The 17388-nt window shown below is 44.8% G+C and overlaps 1 protein-coding gene across 7 annotated transcripts in view; it reads left to right on the top strand.

Annotated features, from left to right (window-relative positions):
• Positions 1 to 17388, top strand: part of NCKIPSD (NCK interacting protein with SH3 domain) — a 106730-nt gene that overhangs the window by 77815 nt on the left and 11527 nt on the right. For 6 of the 7 annotated variants that reach the window (XM_038409925.2, XM_038409919.2, XM_038409924.2 and 3 more), the window contains 4 exons: positions 699 to 837; positions 13802 to 13882; positions 14846 to 14974; positions 17178 to 17270. In XM_038409925.2, coding sequence (XP_038265853.1) covers positions 699 to 837; positions 13802 to 13882; positions 14846 to 14974; positions 17178 to 17270 — 442 coding nt within the window. The remainder of the gene's footprint in view (positions 1 to 698; positions 838 to 13801; positions 13883 to 14845; positions 14975 to 17177; positions 17271 to 17388) is intronic. The other variant, XM_043518204.1, reaches the window with a different exon arrangement.

Here is a 17388-nt window from a genome sequence, read left to right as displayed (position 1 = left end):
TCAGCATGAAACTTGACAATTTTATAGCAGCACTTCAAGGTCCTTTTCATTAATTATCAGAGATGCTGCAAAATTGGTTTAGATTTTAATAGATCCTGATAGATCTTGAGGAGCTGAAACTTCTTTTCAGTTCTGCACTAGGCACTTCATTATGATTACTCCCGAAGTAAACGGGTGTGTTGCAAGCTATAAGTCTCCTAGGAGTACTGTATCTGCCCCCGTGGTCATGAAAGCTCTGCATCCCTGTAAGAAGCACAGGCATTCAGAGTGAATCAGGCCTGGTTTTGGTGGGGCCAAAATAGGATCTTACACCCTAGGCTCTCTTCGTTTGTCTCGTCACGACAGTCAAACTGCGGATGAGATGCACAGTATTTCAGATTTGAGCTATTGCTGCCCTGTACCTTTTGTTAGCATCAATAGTACAGTGATTAGTAGCTGATTCCATCACAAAGATGAGTTTTTAAAAAAAATCTGTACAGTTTTTAAAAGCTTGTATTGGGGCTAGATCAACTTGTACACTGGAAAGATCTGTGCCGTATCTGATAATGGGTTGAAACTTTGGGCTGCCTAGCGCTTCTGCTCACTCACCCGCACTGGTCGCAGTAAGTGTGGACTTGCAAACTCTCTGCTTGGCTTCAGTCTTGAACTGAGTACTCAATTGTGATTTTGTCTTATTGGAAGGATTCCTTTCTTTCTAGGAACACCGAGTGCCATTGCGGCTGCTGCTGCTGAAGTGCTTTGGAGCAATGTGCAACTTGGACGCTGCTATTATCTCCGCTCTCGTTAACTCCATCCTTCCAATGGAGCTGGCTCGTGACATGCAGACTCATACGCAAGGTGAGCCATAGTTATGGACTGCTCCTAGATGTGACTCCCTAGGGGCATGGGTTTCCATTAGAAAGATTACATGCTGTTGGGGAATTTTAAATTTTGGAGTTCTAGCCCATCCTGAGCTTCTAGTTCAATGTGCCCTAAGCATTCTAAGGGAAACGTATACACTTATTTTAAAATAAGTATCAAATTGATTAAACCTTCTAAAAACTAGCTTTGGTTTTAATCCTTTGATTTAGGGCTAAATAAATAATAAATACCTTCTATATTATAGCACCTCACATTCTTGCTGTTGAATATACAGTTATGCAGGAAGTGGCATAAATTAATACCATTTCAGCTTATTATTTATTTCTGCCAAGTGTTGCTTTAAGAGTCTTTCAGCTTTGTTTGTTTCATGCTGTTAATGGAAGATGCATACAGATCCTTGAGGAAGAAATCTGGCCTCTTTCATGCAGGCTTTGTCTCTGTACACCACCCTTTTCACTCCATTGCTAAGTGTACATCCGTTGCTGACAACTGGAGAGATGTGTACTGGTTAAAATGGAATAACCCTTCTTGCGATTAGTCTTGTTTCTCATTAGTTTCACCAATGTGCTTGGAATGGATGGTGATATTGAGGCTTCCAGTTAGTGCAGAGTATGTAGACATAGCTCCTTTCACTAGTCTTCTCTCCTTCTGTTAGTCCTTCATTAGGGTCAGGAGTTACTCTGCTAGGGGTTTAAACATGTGAGACTCCGAGAATCTAAAGATGGGATAAATCCCATCTCTCATTCCACCAACAGTAGGCATCAATGCAGGATTGTTCCTGACACTATACTTCCTGGCCACTTGTCCAGTCAAGTTTTCAATGCAAGCAGTGGAGCTTCTACCCCTTCCGACACATCTCACCAGTGTGACAGTTCACTTTACTAAGTGTAACTCTTCCTTTCTTTAGTTTATCCCATTACTGTGTATATAAGCGCGTGCACTACTGTAAACCATTCTTCTGCAGTAGCTCTCTTTTGCGTTCTTAAGAGAAAAGTGCCCGATAGCTGTGCAGTGCATATCCCCTCTTTTTTTTTTTTTTTTTTTGTAAGCCTGCAAATGTGAGGATTTCTTCAACGTTCTTGGCCTTTTAAGATGAGATTTCTCTCCCCAGTGAGTGGTCTGGGCCTGCTGCTAAGGGGATAATAGCAACGCTCTTAGCTGCCAATCTGGAATTGAAGGCGTTGTTCTCCCCCTTTCAGATGCACTGGTGAAAGCAGGAATGAGGATGTGGAAACCTTGAACCTGTCCCTCAGAGGAATGCGTGCAGGCAGCGTGCAGGAGGTGGTGTATGAGTGAGTGCCATGCAGAGCACATTCTGGATGCATGCTGTGCGCCTGGCTCCTGGGTAAAGGACCGATTATAGAAGCTGATGCTTCATTAAGATTAACAGGAAAACCTGCTTCACTGGGGGTCATCAGCACCACTACCCTGGGAACACCCCTACTCTTCCTCCCTCTGAAGTCAGCTGGATTCAGATCCCTGGTATAGCCTGAGCATAGCTGAGAACTGGTTGCAAATGAAAGCATCCTGCAATGACAGAAATGGGCTGGCTCTGGTGTGTGGGGCTCTCACTATAGGTTGTTTTCAAATGCACTGGATTCAATACTCTTTGAGGTGCGCTCTTAATCTATTAAAGCTGGTTTATTTTGCTGACTTTCTCATCTACTACCTGAAATTAGACAGCTAAAAACAACCCCTCCTTAGCAGGGGCTGGTGGGGCAAGAGGGGGCAGGAGATGTGAAGCTAATGTGTCAATATGTACAGTTTAATTAAGGGAATGGGTGGTGCTTCTATGTGAAACACAAAGAAAACTGTTTAACAAGCCCCTCTAGGCTGCTGCTGCCTCTTAGAAAAACCAAAGAATAAACCTTACAGCTGGAAACTCCCCTGAGAGCTTGTTCACTTTCCGAAGCTGAGCATGGTTCTCTTTTGCCTCGTGTTTCACGATGCTGTGCTCAGTGTGACCCTCAGTGCAGGATGTGAAGATACTGTCACAGTCTGCCTGCCTCTCCCCTGTGTGAACTGTCAGATGCAGCCCAGAGAAGGCAAGCATTAATTAAAGCTGTGTGGAGATGGAGCAATGGACTGTGTCCTCCTTTGTATCAGACGTAACTCTAAAAACCCCACCGAGCTGGGAGGGATTAACGGGAATGTCAGTCCTTATCCTTATGCAAATGAAAAGGAGCCCCCTCTTTCCCTGAAAGGAAGAGGATCAGGCAACTTCCAAAGTCTATCTGCAGCTTAGACTTGTCTAGCTCTGTGTTGTGGAGCGGTGGGCTGACAGCTGAACTAGGGAATGGTGTGCAGTTAAAACCAGGGACAGAAGGGTGACTTATTTCTCACCCTCACTCCTGAAGGCACTACACAACGTAGTCTCACTCCACATGCACTAGAACTATGCCGCTGCCAAGGATTCTGCCTTCCCAGCTGTCAGGTTGATACTTTCCTGACTGCTTTCTATTTGATGTACATATTCTCTTCAGAAACCTGCCATCTCTTCCTGTTGGTTTTGGTGGAAAAGCTCTGTTTAGCTAGGTTTCTATAATGTAAGAGGGAGTGTTAAGAGGTTGGAGTAAATACAGGTCAAAAATAGACTCTGGTCTGACCCAAATGACAGATTTTCAAACCTCTCCCTCCATAGGATTTAAATAATGAATTAAGGGCAACTCAGCACTTAACCAGCTGCTAATACTGCTTAAGCAGAATAGTCTGTGCTGAACAGGTCTCATCTGTAATAGGTTGTGTGGCCTTTACTGTTACTCCATTTTTCCTTCACTTTTTTTCTCTTCTCTTTGTAACTGGGGTTCTGAGGGCAATGGGGACTTGATGATTGGTTTACTTTAAATTTGTTTTTAAAAGTTCCATCCATGTGGTTCCCAGACTCGTCAAGCAACTGCCCCTTTAGGCAGATCTAATTGACCTGATCAGCAGTTGGATACTCTGCTGATGGACACTATAGAAATGGTACTACACCCAAGTTAAGATCTCAGCTATACTACTACTTCCCATCCCTTGGATGTAAGGCCACTCTTGCCAGAACTTATGGAGTTTAAGTGTAGGCTAGGGTGGACACAAATGAGTGGGAATTGGGTAGTTGCCTGGGGCCAACCACAGAGCTTCAACACTAATGACAGGAGTAGGAGACCAGAGAGCCAGTTACCAGCACCTGGCGTATCAGTGAAGTGGTTAATTTTCTTACTGTAGACTTCGGTAATTTTGCTATCTCCGGATTCTCTGGGACTAAGGAGGAAGAGCAATTAACTCTGAAAAGCTGTGACATTTTGTAATGAGAAGCAGTAGCAATGCCAGTCAGTACCTTAATTGTAAACAGCCTTTTATGCTTTCGAGCACTCGGGTCTCAGGTTGCTGTTCCACTATACTTCACCTTAGCAAGCCAGAAAGCTATCTCTGATCTTCCTTTTCTTTTCTGAGACCACTATTGGATCATCCTGTCTTCAGTGAAGGGTGTGGAGAACATGGAAGGCTTATGCATTATTCTTAGGAAAGGTTATTTTTTGTGACTCAGTTTAATCTTGTGCTGCTCATTACCTGGTCTCAAAGGGTTAAAGTCTGTCTAGAGAGATTCTCTGGAAGCAGGGAATAGGCAGTCAGAGGGTTAATGTGTGTGTCATGTAGCCATGTCTGGGATTGGTAACTGGGTTATCAGGAACTGTCAGCAAGTGAATGGAGCTGCTGTGAAGATACAGTGGAGCCTGACAACCAGACCATAGGAGTTGGTCCTTACTCACCTTGTCTCAGCCAAACCACTAACTTTTTGGGATGTGGATGGGAGATGACTTATCTGACCATAGTCCCTCCCCTGCCTAAGCTTGGAGAAGGTGCAGTACCCATGAAAACAGGCCAGGTGACTGGGACTTGAGGCAAAGACACAGTTTTTAAGGGGCTTCTGTTAGTAATGTGCCCTCCACAGCACGGGAACCTTCTTTAATCTGGGTCTCCTGAGCTCCACTATGGGGCAGGCAGTATGGACCGGCAGTAAGGAAGATGCTGTCTGCAAGAAGCAAAGCTGCCAGCATGCAGGCAGTCTCCCAATCCAATATTAAGTGAGGCCTACCTACCTAAGCAAGGGAAAGTGAGACAGGTAAGATTCCTGTGTATGGACTCTTATTTTAATCCATTTCTCTGAGCACCGAGCTAAGGAGCCACTGGGAGAAATGCATTCTGAAGCCGGGGATCCAGTCTCTGAATAGGAGGGCCACAGGACTCCCCTTGAGCAAAATGAAGGCCCAGAGCCTATCTTGGAGTATGTTTACACTGCAGTCTCTGCATCTGTGCCACTCAAATGTAGATGCTTCCTGCATTGACACAGAGTGTTTGCATCAATGTATATAATGCATCTCTTAAAGAGGTGTTAGTTTCTTCCATCAATCTAGCTACATCTACACCATGAGTGACGTCGATCTAGATACATCACACAGGACAGGACATTTTACGCAGCCGTGTGCAACGTAGTTTGGTGAGTCTAATTCTTAAGAGTAGACTAAGCCTAAGAGGAGTGCACTGATGAGAGACTGGGGAATGGTCAGAGAGATAGCGTGCCCTATGGATCCTTGGGCAGGAGGCTGCTTGTTATCAAAACTTGTTCAGTTCATCCCCTTAAATTTGGGGCTTTTTCTGAGATGGTGACTGTGTATTTACAACCAGCTTGTTCTGCTGGGGTTGAGCTGCTCCCATTCAGGAAATTAAGGGTCTGACATTTAAAATGTAAAATTAGTTTAGTAGCTGGGATGTTTGTGCGGAAGATTGGAGGCCTGTGCCTTTAGAGCAGCTTGAGATGTAAAGCCATGTGACTGGAGTGCATTAAACATATCCTTTTCCACCCCTCTTTTCTCATACCCAAAATCCTTTTTTTATTTGGAAGCTGTTTATAAAGTGCTTGTTCTTGCTGCTGCTGCCAAATCCAAATGATCTAAAATTAACCATTTCCTGGCATTCCAAAGCTTTTGACTCAGAGTCCTGGAGTCTTTCCTGCTCCCTCATCTATTCCAAAGTGGATCCTCTTGACATTTTCTTGTGGTCTCCATCATAAGAGCTGATGTTGCGCGTTAATTTGCATATTCCTGCTGTTCTTTGTCGTTCCGTTTTCTGTCAAACACTATACAGTCCATCACAAAGATTGGTAGCAGGCATTGGAGGGTGGGTTTTAGTGGAATTACTGCTTGTAAAAAGTGTTTGACTCTCAAACTTGGAGACTGATGCCCTATGCTTACAGGTACGATGCAAGCAACAGCAATGTAGGCTTCTTCCACACTTCACTGCTAATATGCCTAAATCTTGTCCTGGAGGAACCACCTCCCGCATAAGAGAGGAAGGAATTTTTGTGGTCAGTTCATTCCTAGTCTCTCTACTGAAACAGTCAGATGGCCAGCTGTCAATTGCTGTGGTTTGTTTTTGTTTTTTAACGTTGATACTTTGTCTATTAGAAACTGGATTGAGAACCCATTGCCTCACTTTAAATGGGGGCCCACTGAACAGTCCATCAAGTGGTGGTAGCTTTTAGTCTTTGACCACTTGGGCGAGATTAGAATCAGTAATTTAAGTGAAAGTCTCTCTCATTATTAATACCTTGAGCCCAACCTGTGCCCCATCCAGTCTCCTGTGGTGTTAATATGCAGTGATAACCTGGTAGTTTTCTACTCAGTGAATGAGGAGTCAGTCTCCCCTTGTTACACAGGTACCCTGGTTTGGAGGCTATCTTTCAAGGAGATGTTTGGGCAAAACTTAGGGTGGACAAGTTCCAGCTGATTATGAAACCTGCAGAAGCCTCACCTGTTATGTTCTGAGTTAGGACCAAGATTTCCAAAGGGACTAATAGGGCTGTTATCCTTCAGTTTGGAACAAAGACCATCACATCCATTTCGCTGGACCCAAGTAAATTCCACGCAAGCTGCCTCTGAGAGATGGGGTCATGGAATTTACTGTGTCTCTAACTCACAGCCTGCCCATACCAGCCAAGCAGTCTGTGTAATGGAAAGGACAAATGTGGCTAATTTGGTGGCCGAATGGTCCAGTGGCAGGAAGTTGAAGCTAGACAAATTCAGACTGGGTGTTTTTCTAAAAGATCTGGTCTAGGAATTATTTTGACGAAGTTCTCTGGCCTGTGTTGAAGTGGAGGTCAGACTAAGATGATCACAATGTTTCCTTCTGGCCTTGGGAAATGAGGGTTGAGCCTAATGCGGTGCCCTCTGCCCTCCTCTGTGCTTAGACTCTGATGTTATGCATTTCAAAAGGAGAGTATTAAAAAATGCTTTAAGCTTGGAGCAGCACAATACATATTGGATTAATACAGCAAGGACTCAGTTTATTATGCTTAAACAATATAAACTTTAAATTACATTGGCTTATCAGTCATACACAATGAGTAAGGCCGTGAGTCTCTCACGGAAATCACAGATTCCATCCTTGACTTTCCGTGACTTCTGCAGCAGCTGGTACTGGCCCAGGAGCTGCAGGGACACGGAGCCGGGTAGGGAGCCATGCCAACTCCGTCCCCAGTACCAGTGGGGGTCCTGGGCTGGCCCTCCCTCCCTCAGTACCAACAGGAGTCCATGCCACAGCCTGGCCCCTAGTACCAGCAGGGGTCCCGGGCCGCACACCATGGCATAGCCCCCCTCTCCTCCAGCACCAGAAGGGGTCCTGGGTCACCTTGATCCCCTTCCCCCATCATCTGGACTGCCCCCCCCCCCCCGAGCACTCCCCCCTCTCCCAAGTTTTAGTCACTGTATGTATTTTTAGTAAGTCATGGACGGATCACAGGCCTGTGAATTTTTGTTTACTGTCTGTGACTTTTACTAAAAATACCCATGACTAAAACATAGACTTAACAATGAGTATGACACATTGCATTTCTTTCTGCCTGAACTGGAAATGCTTGGAGCTGGAGCTCTGATTGTTTGCTATAGCAGGATGCTTGCCTCCAGTTCAAGGTTACTCCTGGTTTGCTGCCATCTAAAAATAAACTCTCTTGCATCCATCACTAATTCATAAAGTTTTGTCTCCAGGCGGATGTTTTCGTGCTATACTCAGTACTAGGGCAGTGCTGCAGTATGCTCAAACAGGCTGCAGCATTCAGCCTCTCTCCACCCTTCATCTGTGCAGTTAAGGTAGACTGGCCATCCCTTCCTTTGGAGCCCCTTGGCATTGCTCATTAACTGGCCAGAGGGGTCACTGTTCCCAGGGGCTTTGTGGCTCCCAGTGCTGCTAACCTAGGAATCCAGTCTGGTTCGCTTAGAATGGAAGTGTCCAGCTCCGACAGCAGCTGACTTGTGCATATCCCTGCTGAGCTCCATGTGAGTGGAGCATCATAATCCTGTTTGACAAGTACCCAGCTTTCTTTGTAGAATGGGGTCATCCTATAGCTCTTCGGGTAGAATCTGGCTTCCCTACAGCATAATCTGTCTTCACTATTGGGCAACTACAAAGCACCACAGTGATGGAGACAGGTGTAGCAGGGACTGAAACATTTTCATTTTCTCCTGTTGGACTTCTGTCTTGCAGCCACCCAGGATATGGCTACACTGTGGTTTAAAACCATGTGTCACTGAGTCTGTCAGGGTCTGCAGACTTGGGCTTGTGCTGAAAAACATCAGTATGGTGTAGATGTTGTGGCTCAAGCTGGAGCTCATGCTCTGAAGTCCAGGAAGCAGGGGTGGGCTTCAGAGCTGCAACTCAAACCCCAATGCCTACACTGCTGTTTTTAGTGGCATAGTGTGAGCTCTGCAAGCCTGAGTCAGTAGACCTGGACTCTGAGACTCATTCTCTGGATGCCCTCCCTCCTCCCTAACCTTCACCTGATGTCTTTAAACTGCAGCTGCATTCTACCAGTATAAGTCTTTTGATCCATGCAGCACTGTAATATGTATCAGAGAAACACATCTGGAAAATCTCCCATTCTGCCTAAAGGAGATGTTCATGCTGCACCCACCCTGGCTTATGTGGCAGGAAGCAGAGACTGCTTTTAGCTGGGGCAGCTTTACAAAGTCGGGTCTGGATCCTTTGTTGCCTTGTGTTATGCATGCCAGGTGCATCTCATCACGTGTCTGTTGCCTGTGCTGCCAAAAAACCCTGTGTGTGCTGATGTTGCATTCACTTCAATGGGAAGTTCATTTAAACAGCAGCTCGTCATAAAGCAGGAGGACTCCAGCCACAGAGAAAGTGCCCAAGAGAAGTGATAGTATGGGCCTGTATTCTTGCCCCTGGCAAACCTGCAGGGTGTTTTGTTCCCTGTCCTCCAAAGATAGATTTGGAGGGCTTTACCAATATCCATATGCCATTTTGGAGTTAAACGCTAAAGTTCCTGTCACAGAGAACTAACTGCAAACAGTACCTTGAATGAAATGACCTTGAATTGTGAAGTGACTTAAGCTTATTTTGGTCCTAGGAATTTGAGAATAGCAGCTCCTCCACTGTCTGATATATTGTAGAGTATCTAATCCCTTTTGTGGATGATAGGGGCCAGAGCAATTCATGCCAACCCTCAAGCAACTGGGGATTGTAACGCCGGCTGCAGGAGTTCCACAGGATCCTGCCTGACTAGTTACAGAGGAATCCTTGAGGCTCAAGCTCTCTGCATGGATCCAGGATGCCTTTGATGAGAAAGCACTTTACCCTGGGGTTGGTGCAAGCACATTGGCTGCTGTCCAGGTCTTCTGACAGATGCTTTGGTTTTATTGCACCTGGACAGTCATTTTCCTGCGATGCCATTGGCTTGCAGATCTATCAGCGTTTTGTAAGAAGGGCTTATAATAAGACACATGGAGGCAGAATTAACCAGAACAATTTTAAGGAAAACAGATGGATAATCTCCTCTGTAATCATGACCATCCCTTGTTGCAGTTCAATATACATACAACTCTACTGTCAAATCTTTTCACTTGAGCATTGGAGACAATCCTCACCAGTGCTTAATTTGTGCGAGGGCTGAGCCCTGGCACCTCTAGCAGCTCATAGCCCTGGCACTTCTGTGTCAGTTATGAAAGTTTAAAAAAAAAAAATGCTTGAGCCCTGGCACCTCTTTAATTACAAAGTAAGCACTGATCCTCACCTACCCTGCCCAACTTTTCCATTGCTGCATTTTGAGGTGGGGTAGAGTAGGGTTTATGAAGACCTTCAAGAAGCTTCAGAAAATATGTTTCAGTAAAGGACTCTTTCAAAATCCCACAGCGAGTTTGAGAAATCTGTGGCAGGAATTCACTAGCATGCCTTACTGCCCCTTGTAACCACTTGAGCTGTTTGCGTGCTGTCTGATGTCAACAGAGCCCCTCAGCTGAATTACAGCCTTGTATTCTTTCAAAAGAATTTGTATTAATGCTATTTTTTCCCATCTGGTCATTGGTACGATCCTAAAAAAATAGTCATGATTGGTTATTGCCTCAGTTCTTCAACACGTGGCTGGCATTGTAGAGGGTACAGTGAGTGTCCAGAATCTTGAAGGGGAACTAGGCAGGGTTGGAATGCCCCAAAACATCAGCCTGTCATTCAACATACTGATGATAAACCATGTTGAGTGATTACACTGCTCTCAAGTCAGCCTTTATTTACGTTCTAGCATTGTCTTTAAAGCTCAAGCACAAACCAGAGCCTTAGTAGGAACATAGGAAGAGTCCAGCATACTGCCTCTGACAATGGCCCCCACCAGATACTGCAGAGGCTGATGTAAGACCATTACACCTGGACAGTTATGACAGGAAATTTCTTCCCAACTCCAGGTAGTGAGGATAGGCGACTGGTGCCTTCCCATACTGGGTGGGTACCAGCTAAAGGGAAGGACACGTGACCACCTCACATCTACCCTGCCCAGTGACTCCTCCCGCCCTGTGCCCAGCCCAGGGCCGCAGCACTCTCCCCGTCCTACGTTCCCCCAGGGCGGGGGGGGGGGCGCATCTCTGTCCTTCTCTCCCTGTATCTCCTCTTCCCCCCCCCCCCCGCAGCGTTCAGCTGCTCTCCCTGTCCCTGGCAACTGGGCGGGGTGTGGGACGGAGCTGCTTCTGCCTGAAAGAGCCTGGCTGGGAGGTGAGTGAGTGTGTGAGCGAACCTCCCAGCCAGGCTCTTTCAGGCAGAAGCAGCTCCGTCCTACTCTGCGCCCAGCTGGTAGGGACAGGGAGAGCAGCCAAACGTGCAGGGGGAGAGGCATGGGGAGAGGACAGAGAGGTTCTCCCTCCCCACTCCCCCCGGGTCAATCTGGGGAGTCACTGGAACCCCCCCCCCACCACCCCATATTCTCCCTATGCATCACCTCTAATTGCACATTCCCATTATCCATACAAATGTCCAGTCCTTTTTTAAAATTAAACTAAGCTGTGGCCTCAGTTATACCTTACAGCAGACAGATTCATTCTGAATTGTGTTTTTCAAAATGTCATTGAGTGTCCCTCATTTTCCTATTATGAGTCTAACTAGGAGTGCCCAGTTTACCTTCTCAGCCATTCAATCTGTTGACCTCTATCAGGTAATCTCTTTAATTTTAATAATGCTGTAATATTTTTGGTTAAGCATCATTGACCTAGACACAGTCTCTCTGACCAAGGAGTTTACAATCTGAAAAGTTCTGGACAAGCAGCTTATGTGTGATTGTGTTTTGGTTTTTTTATTTTTTGACCTCACACTTCAACTGGATTCCCTTAATCTGTCTGTAAAAGACAATTAGTATAGATTGCTTTTCAGGAGCATTAAACTGTACATGGTTCTTTGGCACCTTCTTCTCTGATACAGTTACTGCACTCAAACAATAATGATCACCAGGTTTCAGTCAATTCCAGTAAGATAAGATAGGCAGTAAGATACCCCAGTGATAACATTATAGTCTGTACATGCAAGAACAAACTCTGTGTGGCACAAGACCCTTCGCAGATGGTATGTTTAGATCTGGCAGGATGGGGGAATCAGGTGAGGTGCTTTGGAAATGAATTGGGGACAGAGTGCCTCTTGTGGTAAATGGCATCATTATGGAAATGTATGTTGGATGGAAAAACTTTTATCAAATCTACATTTTCAAGGTGTAAAAAGTACCTTTCTGTTCAACTTTAAAAAAACAAAAAACACCCTAGGTTTTATTTATATCAGCTGTATAAGTGACCCAATCCTATCAGATAGCTGTAACTGAACATAATATCTAGCCTTTATCTAGCACTCTGCACTTCCAAAGCACCGCACAAACATTAATGCTCCACTTCCTGAAATCTTCCAGATGGAATTGAGGGGCTATATACTGTATTTCATTGTGACATATGCACTGTTGTGTGATTCTACTATAACACACTGAAACCCTACTGAAACACACCAGCTAATTAAGATTCAGGAAAGACAGGGGTGGTGATTCTGTGGAGCATTCATGTATAGCTACTGCCAGTGCAAATTGTGCTAGACTAGCAGGTTGTGGGACAGATTGATGCATGAGACAAGTGTATCCTGGAAAGCCAGCAGAATGCACACCTGGAGTCTTGAGCATTGTGTGCCGGAGTCTCAGGTGACGTTAAACAAACTTAGCCAGAGCTGATCCATTGAAAATGGAAGAATACAGACACAGTAGCAAAGAAACCTAGCTATGATATATTAACAATTGAAGCAGGAAGTATTTAAAGATGACTAGAAGGATGGGTGCTTTTCTGGTTCCAGTTATTATATAAATTGTTGGAGGCGTCCAGGGATGGCACAGGGGAGATTTTAATTATTCACCTGTTGTGTTTATTAGGAGCCTCTTAAGAAAGACGGAAAAACCAAGAACATTCATTATGATCCCCAAATTGATTGAAAACATATGTCTGCCATGTTCATTCCCACCCTACTACTTTTGTCTCTTCCCTTTCCACTGGAGCACTTAGCTGATGTGGTGGTGTAGTTCAGGAGTGTAGCCTCCAAAGCTGGATAAATTATGCAGTTTCTATAGAAATAATATGTATCAAAGGAAACTTCAGCCCATCAGACTCCCCTGCCGCATCTCCCCTCCTGCCCCCCCTCCCCCCATATGTCTCTCACACTGTATTTTCCAAATTCTCTGTAAAATACATGAGGGACTAGAGTCTGACATGTTACGGTACTGGCCTGTCCTCTCTACAGATGTGGATTCAAACCCTGCCTTGGGTCATAGATGAAAATGGGTTTCCTCTTTTTAACTCTGACCACCTTTCATGAACTTTTAGTCTGTAACTGCTCTTTCTTGCAGATTCAGATGTCGAGATGCCATCTGTGTTAGTGGTTAACACATGATTGGTACTGGACTTCACATTCACAAGAAGTCCAAGATTAGACTAGCAGGCATGGTCTATGTCAGAAGAGAGGTGCCTTGGCAGAGCTAGGCTTGTGCTTGTGAGTAAAAGTACAGGATTAGACTAACGGGGCTGGTATAAATCAGGTCTGAGGTGCATTGGCAGAGCTTCAGGGAACCAAAAATCCTCTCAAATGCTGCTTGCCATATTTAATTTCCCAACATACATTCTTAAAAAATAAATAAAATAAAAGCAACTGAACTGGGAACTGAATCTAGATTTCCTGAGTCTATCCTGCATTACCTCACTATCCTGTTTAATGTATTTATCATTGCAGTGCTCACAGGCCCCCATGAGGATCAAGGCTTGTTGTGCTGGGTGCTCTCAAACACATAGGAAAACATGGTCCTGGTCCCGAAGAGTGTACACTGGAATATTACAAATGATGTGAACGGTGTAGAGAGGGATACAGTCAAATACATGTAATGTTAGATATGTGTGTTTTTGTATTGCAGCACACCAGCTGTCCTGAAATGCTCCTCTGCTTTGCCATCATTAATTGGCTGGATGTCTTTCTAGGCATCACAGCTGAGATTCCCCTTAAAAAGGGAGAGGGTAATCGCCTACCTTCCTATATGTATTAAATCCCTTATCACCTCAAACCAGGGAGCAGACACTTGAGTATTAATGGCTGGATCTATGGTTTTATCTTGCAGACCATCAAAAGATGTGCTATTCTGCACTGGTTCTGGCTATGATATTCTCTATGGGAGAGCCGCTGCCGTATCACCACTATGGTAAGAACTGAATGCATTGCAGAGAGGGAAAACTTCTACCTAGACATCTTGCGGGGGGTGGTTCCTGGTGGCCAAGACCGCTCTAGAGTGCTAGAGCAGGATTCTCCCTGCCGCATGCATGGGAGGAGAGAGAAAGAAGCCTCTTACACCTTCTCTATTCCCTCTCCCAGTTTTGTACCAGCACAACATAGCAGAGTTATTGGCCCAACATTGCCAAGAAGCCTAAGGGCTTGTCTGTCCTTGAAACACTACAGTGGTACAGCTGCGGCAGCACTTCAGTGTAGACATGCGCTATAGTAAAGGGAGGGATTCTTCGCATCCCTGAGAGACATAGCTGCTGTTGGAGAGGTTTGTGTAATAGTCTCCTTAGCCAGTTCACTAGACTCCATGATAAAGATGCACAATCTCTGAAGCCAGTGAAATGGGGAGTACAGAATGAATCTCTTCAAGCTTTCAGAAACATGTATTCCTCTCCTATTATAACCTGGTGGTTATTTCCTGCAGGTGGCCTTGTTTGCATGGGCTGCAGCACTTTCCTAATAGCTAGGTTAAAATGAGTTGCTACTAATGATTTTCATTAATTTTAAATAGACTAAACTACTGGACAAGAATATAAATCTCTTTTTGCCCATAATGATTATGTTCCTTGGTTGGTTTGCTGCTGGGACAGTAGCTAGAGTAGAAATTTAGGAATGCATTTACTCAGCAGAACTGCTCATCGGGTGCCCTGCTCCCAGCATTGCTATGAAATGTGTATAGTTCTTTTTTGGAACCATTCACATCTCCTACCACAAAGACCCCACAGCTGGCCATCCAGTGACCAGGGCATTACCTCCTGGGTGGCTGAAATTGCAGCTGATTTATGCTAATAAGTGTAAAAGAAGCAGGCAATGTCTTACATCAGGGAGGGCAGTGTGTTTGATCAGCACCGGATACTGAAAACTCTTTTCTCCTCATGTACAGAGCACCTCAACTCACAGTTTGTCCAGTTCCTGTTGGATGTGATTGAAGATGGGCTGCCCTCAGATACCACAGAGCAACTGCCTGACCTGTTTGTTAATGTCCTTCTGGCCTTTAATCTCCACATTCCAGGTCAGTGACACTACTTTTTCCTCACTTTCACAGGATTCTGGTGGTCTACAGGTGGGGTTTCTTGACCTCTAGGCTTCACTGTGCTAACTTGCCAAGCTCCCTTCTCTTATTTATTTCCTCTTCTAGTTCTCCAAGCCTTCCATTGTAGGCACTGAGCAAGGACCTAGAGAGATTGCCTTTGGGGGCAAGGGGTGATTTTAATTGCCCAGTAAGGAAAATGTTTCCAGGTGTGTGAGTGAGAGAACACAGTCCCTGACTCCTCCATTCTCTGGCCAGGACTGAGTTGGTGAATACAACCCCACCTGGGATTCCAGGTGAAAATACCATTCTAAGTGAGTGAAAGCTTGTCAAAACCAATTAACCCCTTGGGGCAGGCCAAGTGATCCAGGCCCACATGATTCCCTCCGCTCTTTGTTAGTTATTTATATGGTGCTATGCACTTGTGTGGGTTAACTTCACAGGAACATCTAACTACTTTAATGGGCACGTATCAGTATAATTGCACAACTACTAATCTTCTCTCTTCTTCAGGTGATTGGCAGAGCTGCTACTTATCCCAGGCTGTGCCTTCTGAATCTCATTAAACGTAGATGCATTAGGGTCAGTCACATAAACATTCTGCTAGGCATCACTTTCTCCTAGTTTTCTTGATCCCTCATCATGCCTATCATGGTGAGCTCCTTACTAATAGGCAAAAGATCTAGTCTTGTGGAAAAAAGCTTAACCTCTCCCAGCTGCTGCTGTTTGCAAGAGTTTTGGAGTCTGTAAGCATTAGAAGATGGAAGTGTAATATTAGAGCCTAGTCTTGGATTCTGCTTGTTAATCTTTAATATCAAGATCTCCTGTTGCTATGTTGTAATTGTCTTGTTTCCTTGCTGCTGTTCTGTACAATGCCTTTATCCTTGGCTTCATGGAGAGGGAAGGCTAAAGCAGCAAGGACATGTCCAATAGCTTACCTGTTGTTTTGTGTTCCCTTTCGTTAACATTCAGTTAGTAGTGATTTTGTTTCTAATTTCATAGGAGTTTATCGCACAGGGACAGTTTAAGTATGCTGTCTCAGTTGCTTTCATTCATTATCCTTTCTTACTGTTACCTGGTGCATTTGCTGGCTTCTGTAATTAGGCAATAACACTTGATGGGCAGTGCATTTCTGGGGGATTATTCCCCACCTGGAGTGTAGGGAGAAGCTGAGAGCAGAGTGATATGTTCTTGTATTCTGATAACTTGCTAAATGATGTTCAGGCTTCTTATTAGTAGGTTGAATTTTTATTCCCAAGCCTTCAGAGTCTATCAGAATATTAGCACTTCACTAGTGCAGCGGTAGTTAAAGCTTTCTTAGGATCTGTTAATAGATTAACTCCTTTCAATCTGAAGGATCCTGAAGTACTTTACAAACTAAACAGTATAGATCAGGATTCCTATCCCCACCACAGAAACGCTTTGGCAATATTCCACCCAACAGTTCAGAGCAGGAAGAGATGAATAAATCTGTATTTAAACGAAACCTTAGGGAGGCAATATAACTCAAGTAAGAATTTGGCTAGGACGCTAGGATTAACCTATCTATTCTTGCAAAAATTTAGATCGTCCTTTAATCGGTTTGTCATCTCATACAAAAGATGACACTTTCTGCCTCACAGAACCCATTTTGCACCATGCTTAGGCTTTGGGGTCATTAGTGCGGTGCACTTCATCAGTACCTGGGTTTTCTATTCGGGAGTGTTATACAAGTACATGCCCAGCCCTTATTTACTTTTGAGGTCTGCAAAGGTGACAGCCCACCAAGGTATTGCTGACCTGACAAAGTGAAGGAGATCCTATAGTGAGGTGGGTGGGTCCTCTGGCTTCAAGTGTTGGATCTAAAACAGAATGGAAGTAATGTTTGAGTGTAAAGCCTTGCAGAGTATTCCAAAGGCTGCTCTGATCCCCTGGATGGGAGCCAGCAGCAAGCCAGCTCACCAGGTGCAAATAGAAAGTGTAAATTCCGGTGTTTATGTATTAAATTTGGAGGAGATTTTCTGTCCAACCCTCTGACATTCTCATTCTGAGCACAGCAATGGTTGTGACACCCTAAAGATTCCCATGTCAATGGTGTGAAGACAGGCTTAGCATTTTTTTCTTTTCCTTTGCTGCTCACTTAAGCCGACCTGAAATGTGTTGCAAAGAGATCTGTCATTGCAAGTGAGCCTGTTTCACCTCTTAGTTCCAGAACACAATGTGATCATGACTACAGTGAGCAAGCACTCCAATGTCAAGACCTTCACAGAAAAGGTGCTGTTGCTACTGAACAGGGGAGGTGAGTGTTTCTGCAACTTTATTACATTCCCAGCAGGTGGGAAAGGTTAATGGCAGCACAGAGCTAGAGAGCTGAGGCTGATATCATTGAGAAGTCAGAGAGTTAGAGGGGTTGGCTG

This window comes from Dermochelys coriacea, chromosome 7 (genome assembly GCF_009764565.3).
Source record: "Dermochelys coriacea isolate rDerCor1 chromosome 7, rDerCor1.pri.v4, whole genome shotgun sequence".
Taxonomy (NCBI): Eukaryota; Metazoa; Chordata; order Testudines; family Dermochelyidae; genus Dermochelys; species Dermochelys coriacea.
Note: the sequence above shows the minus strand (reverse complement) of the source record. Positions and strands in the feature narration are given on the sequence as shown.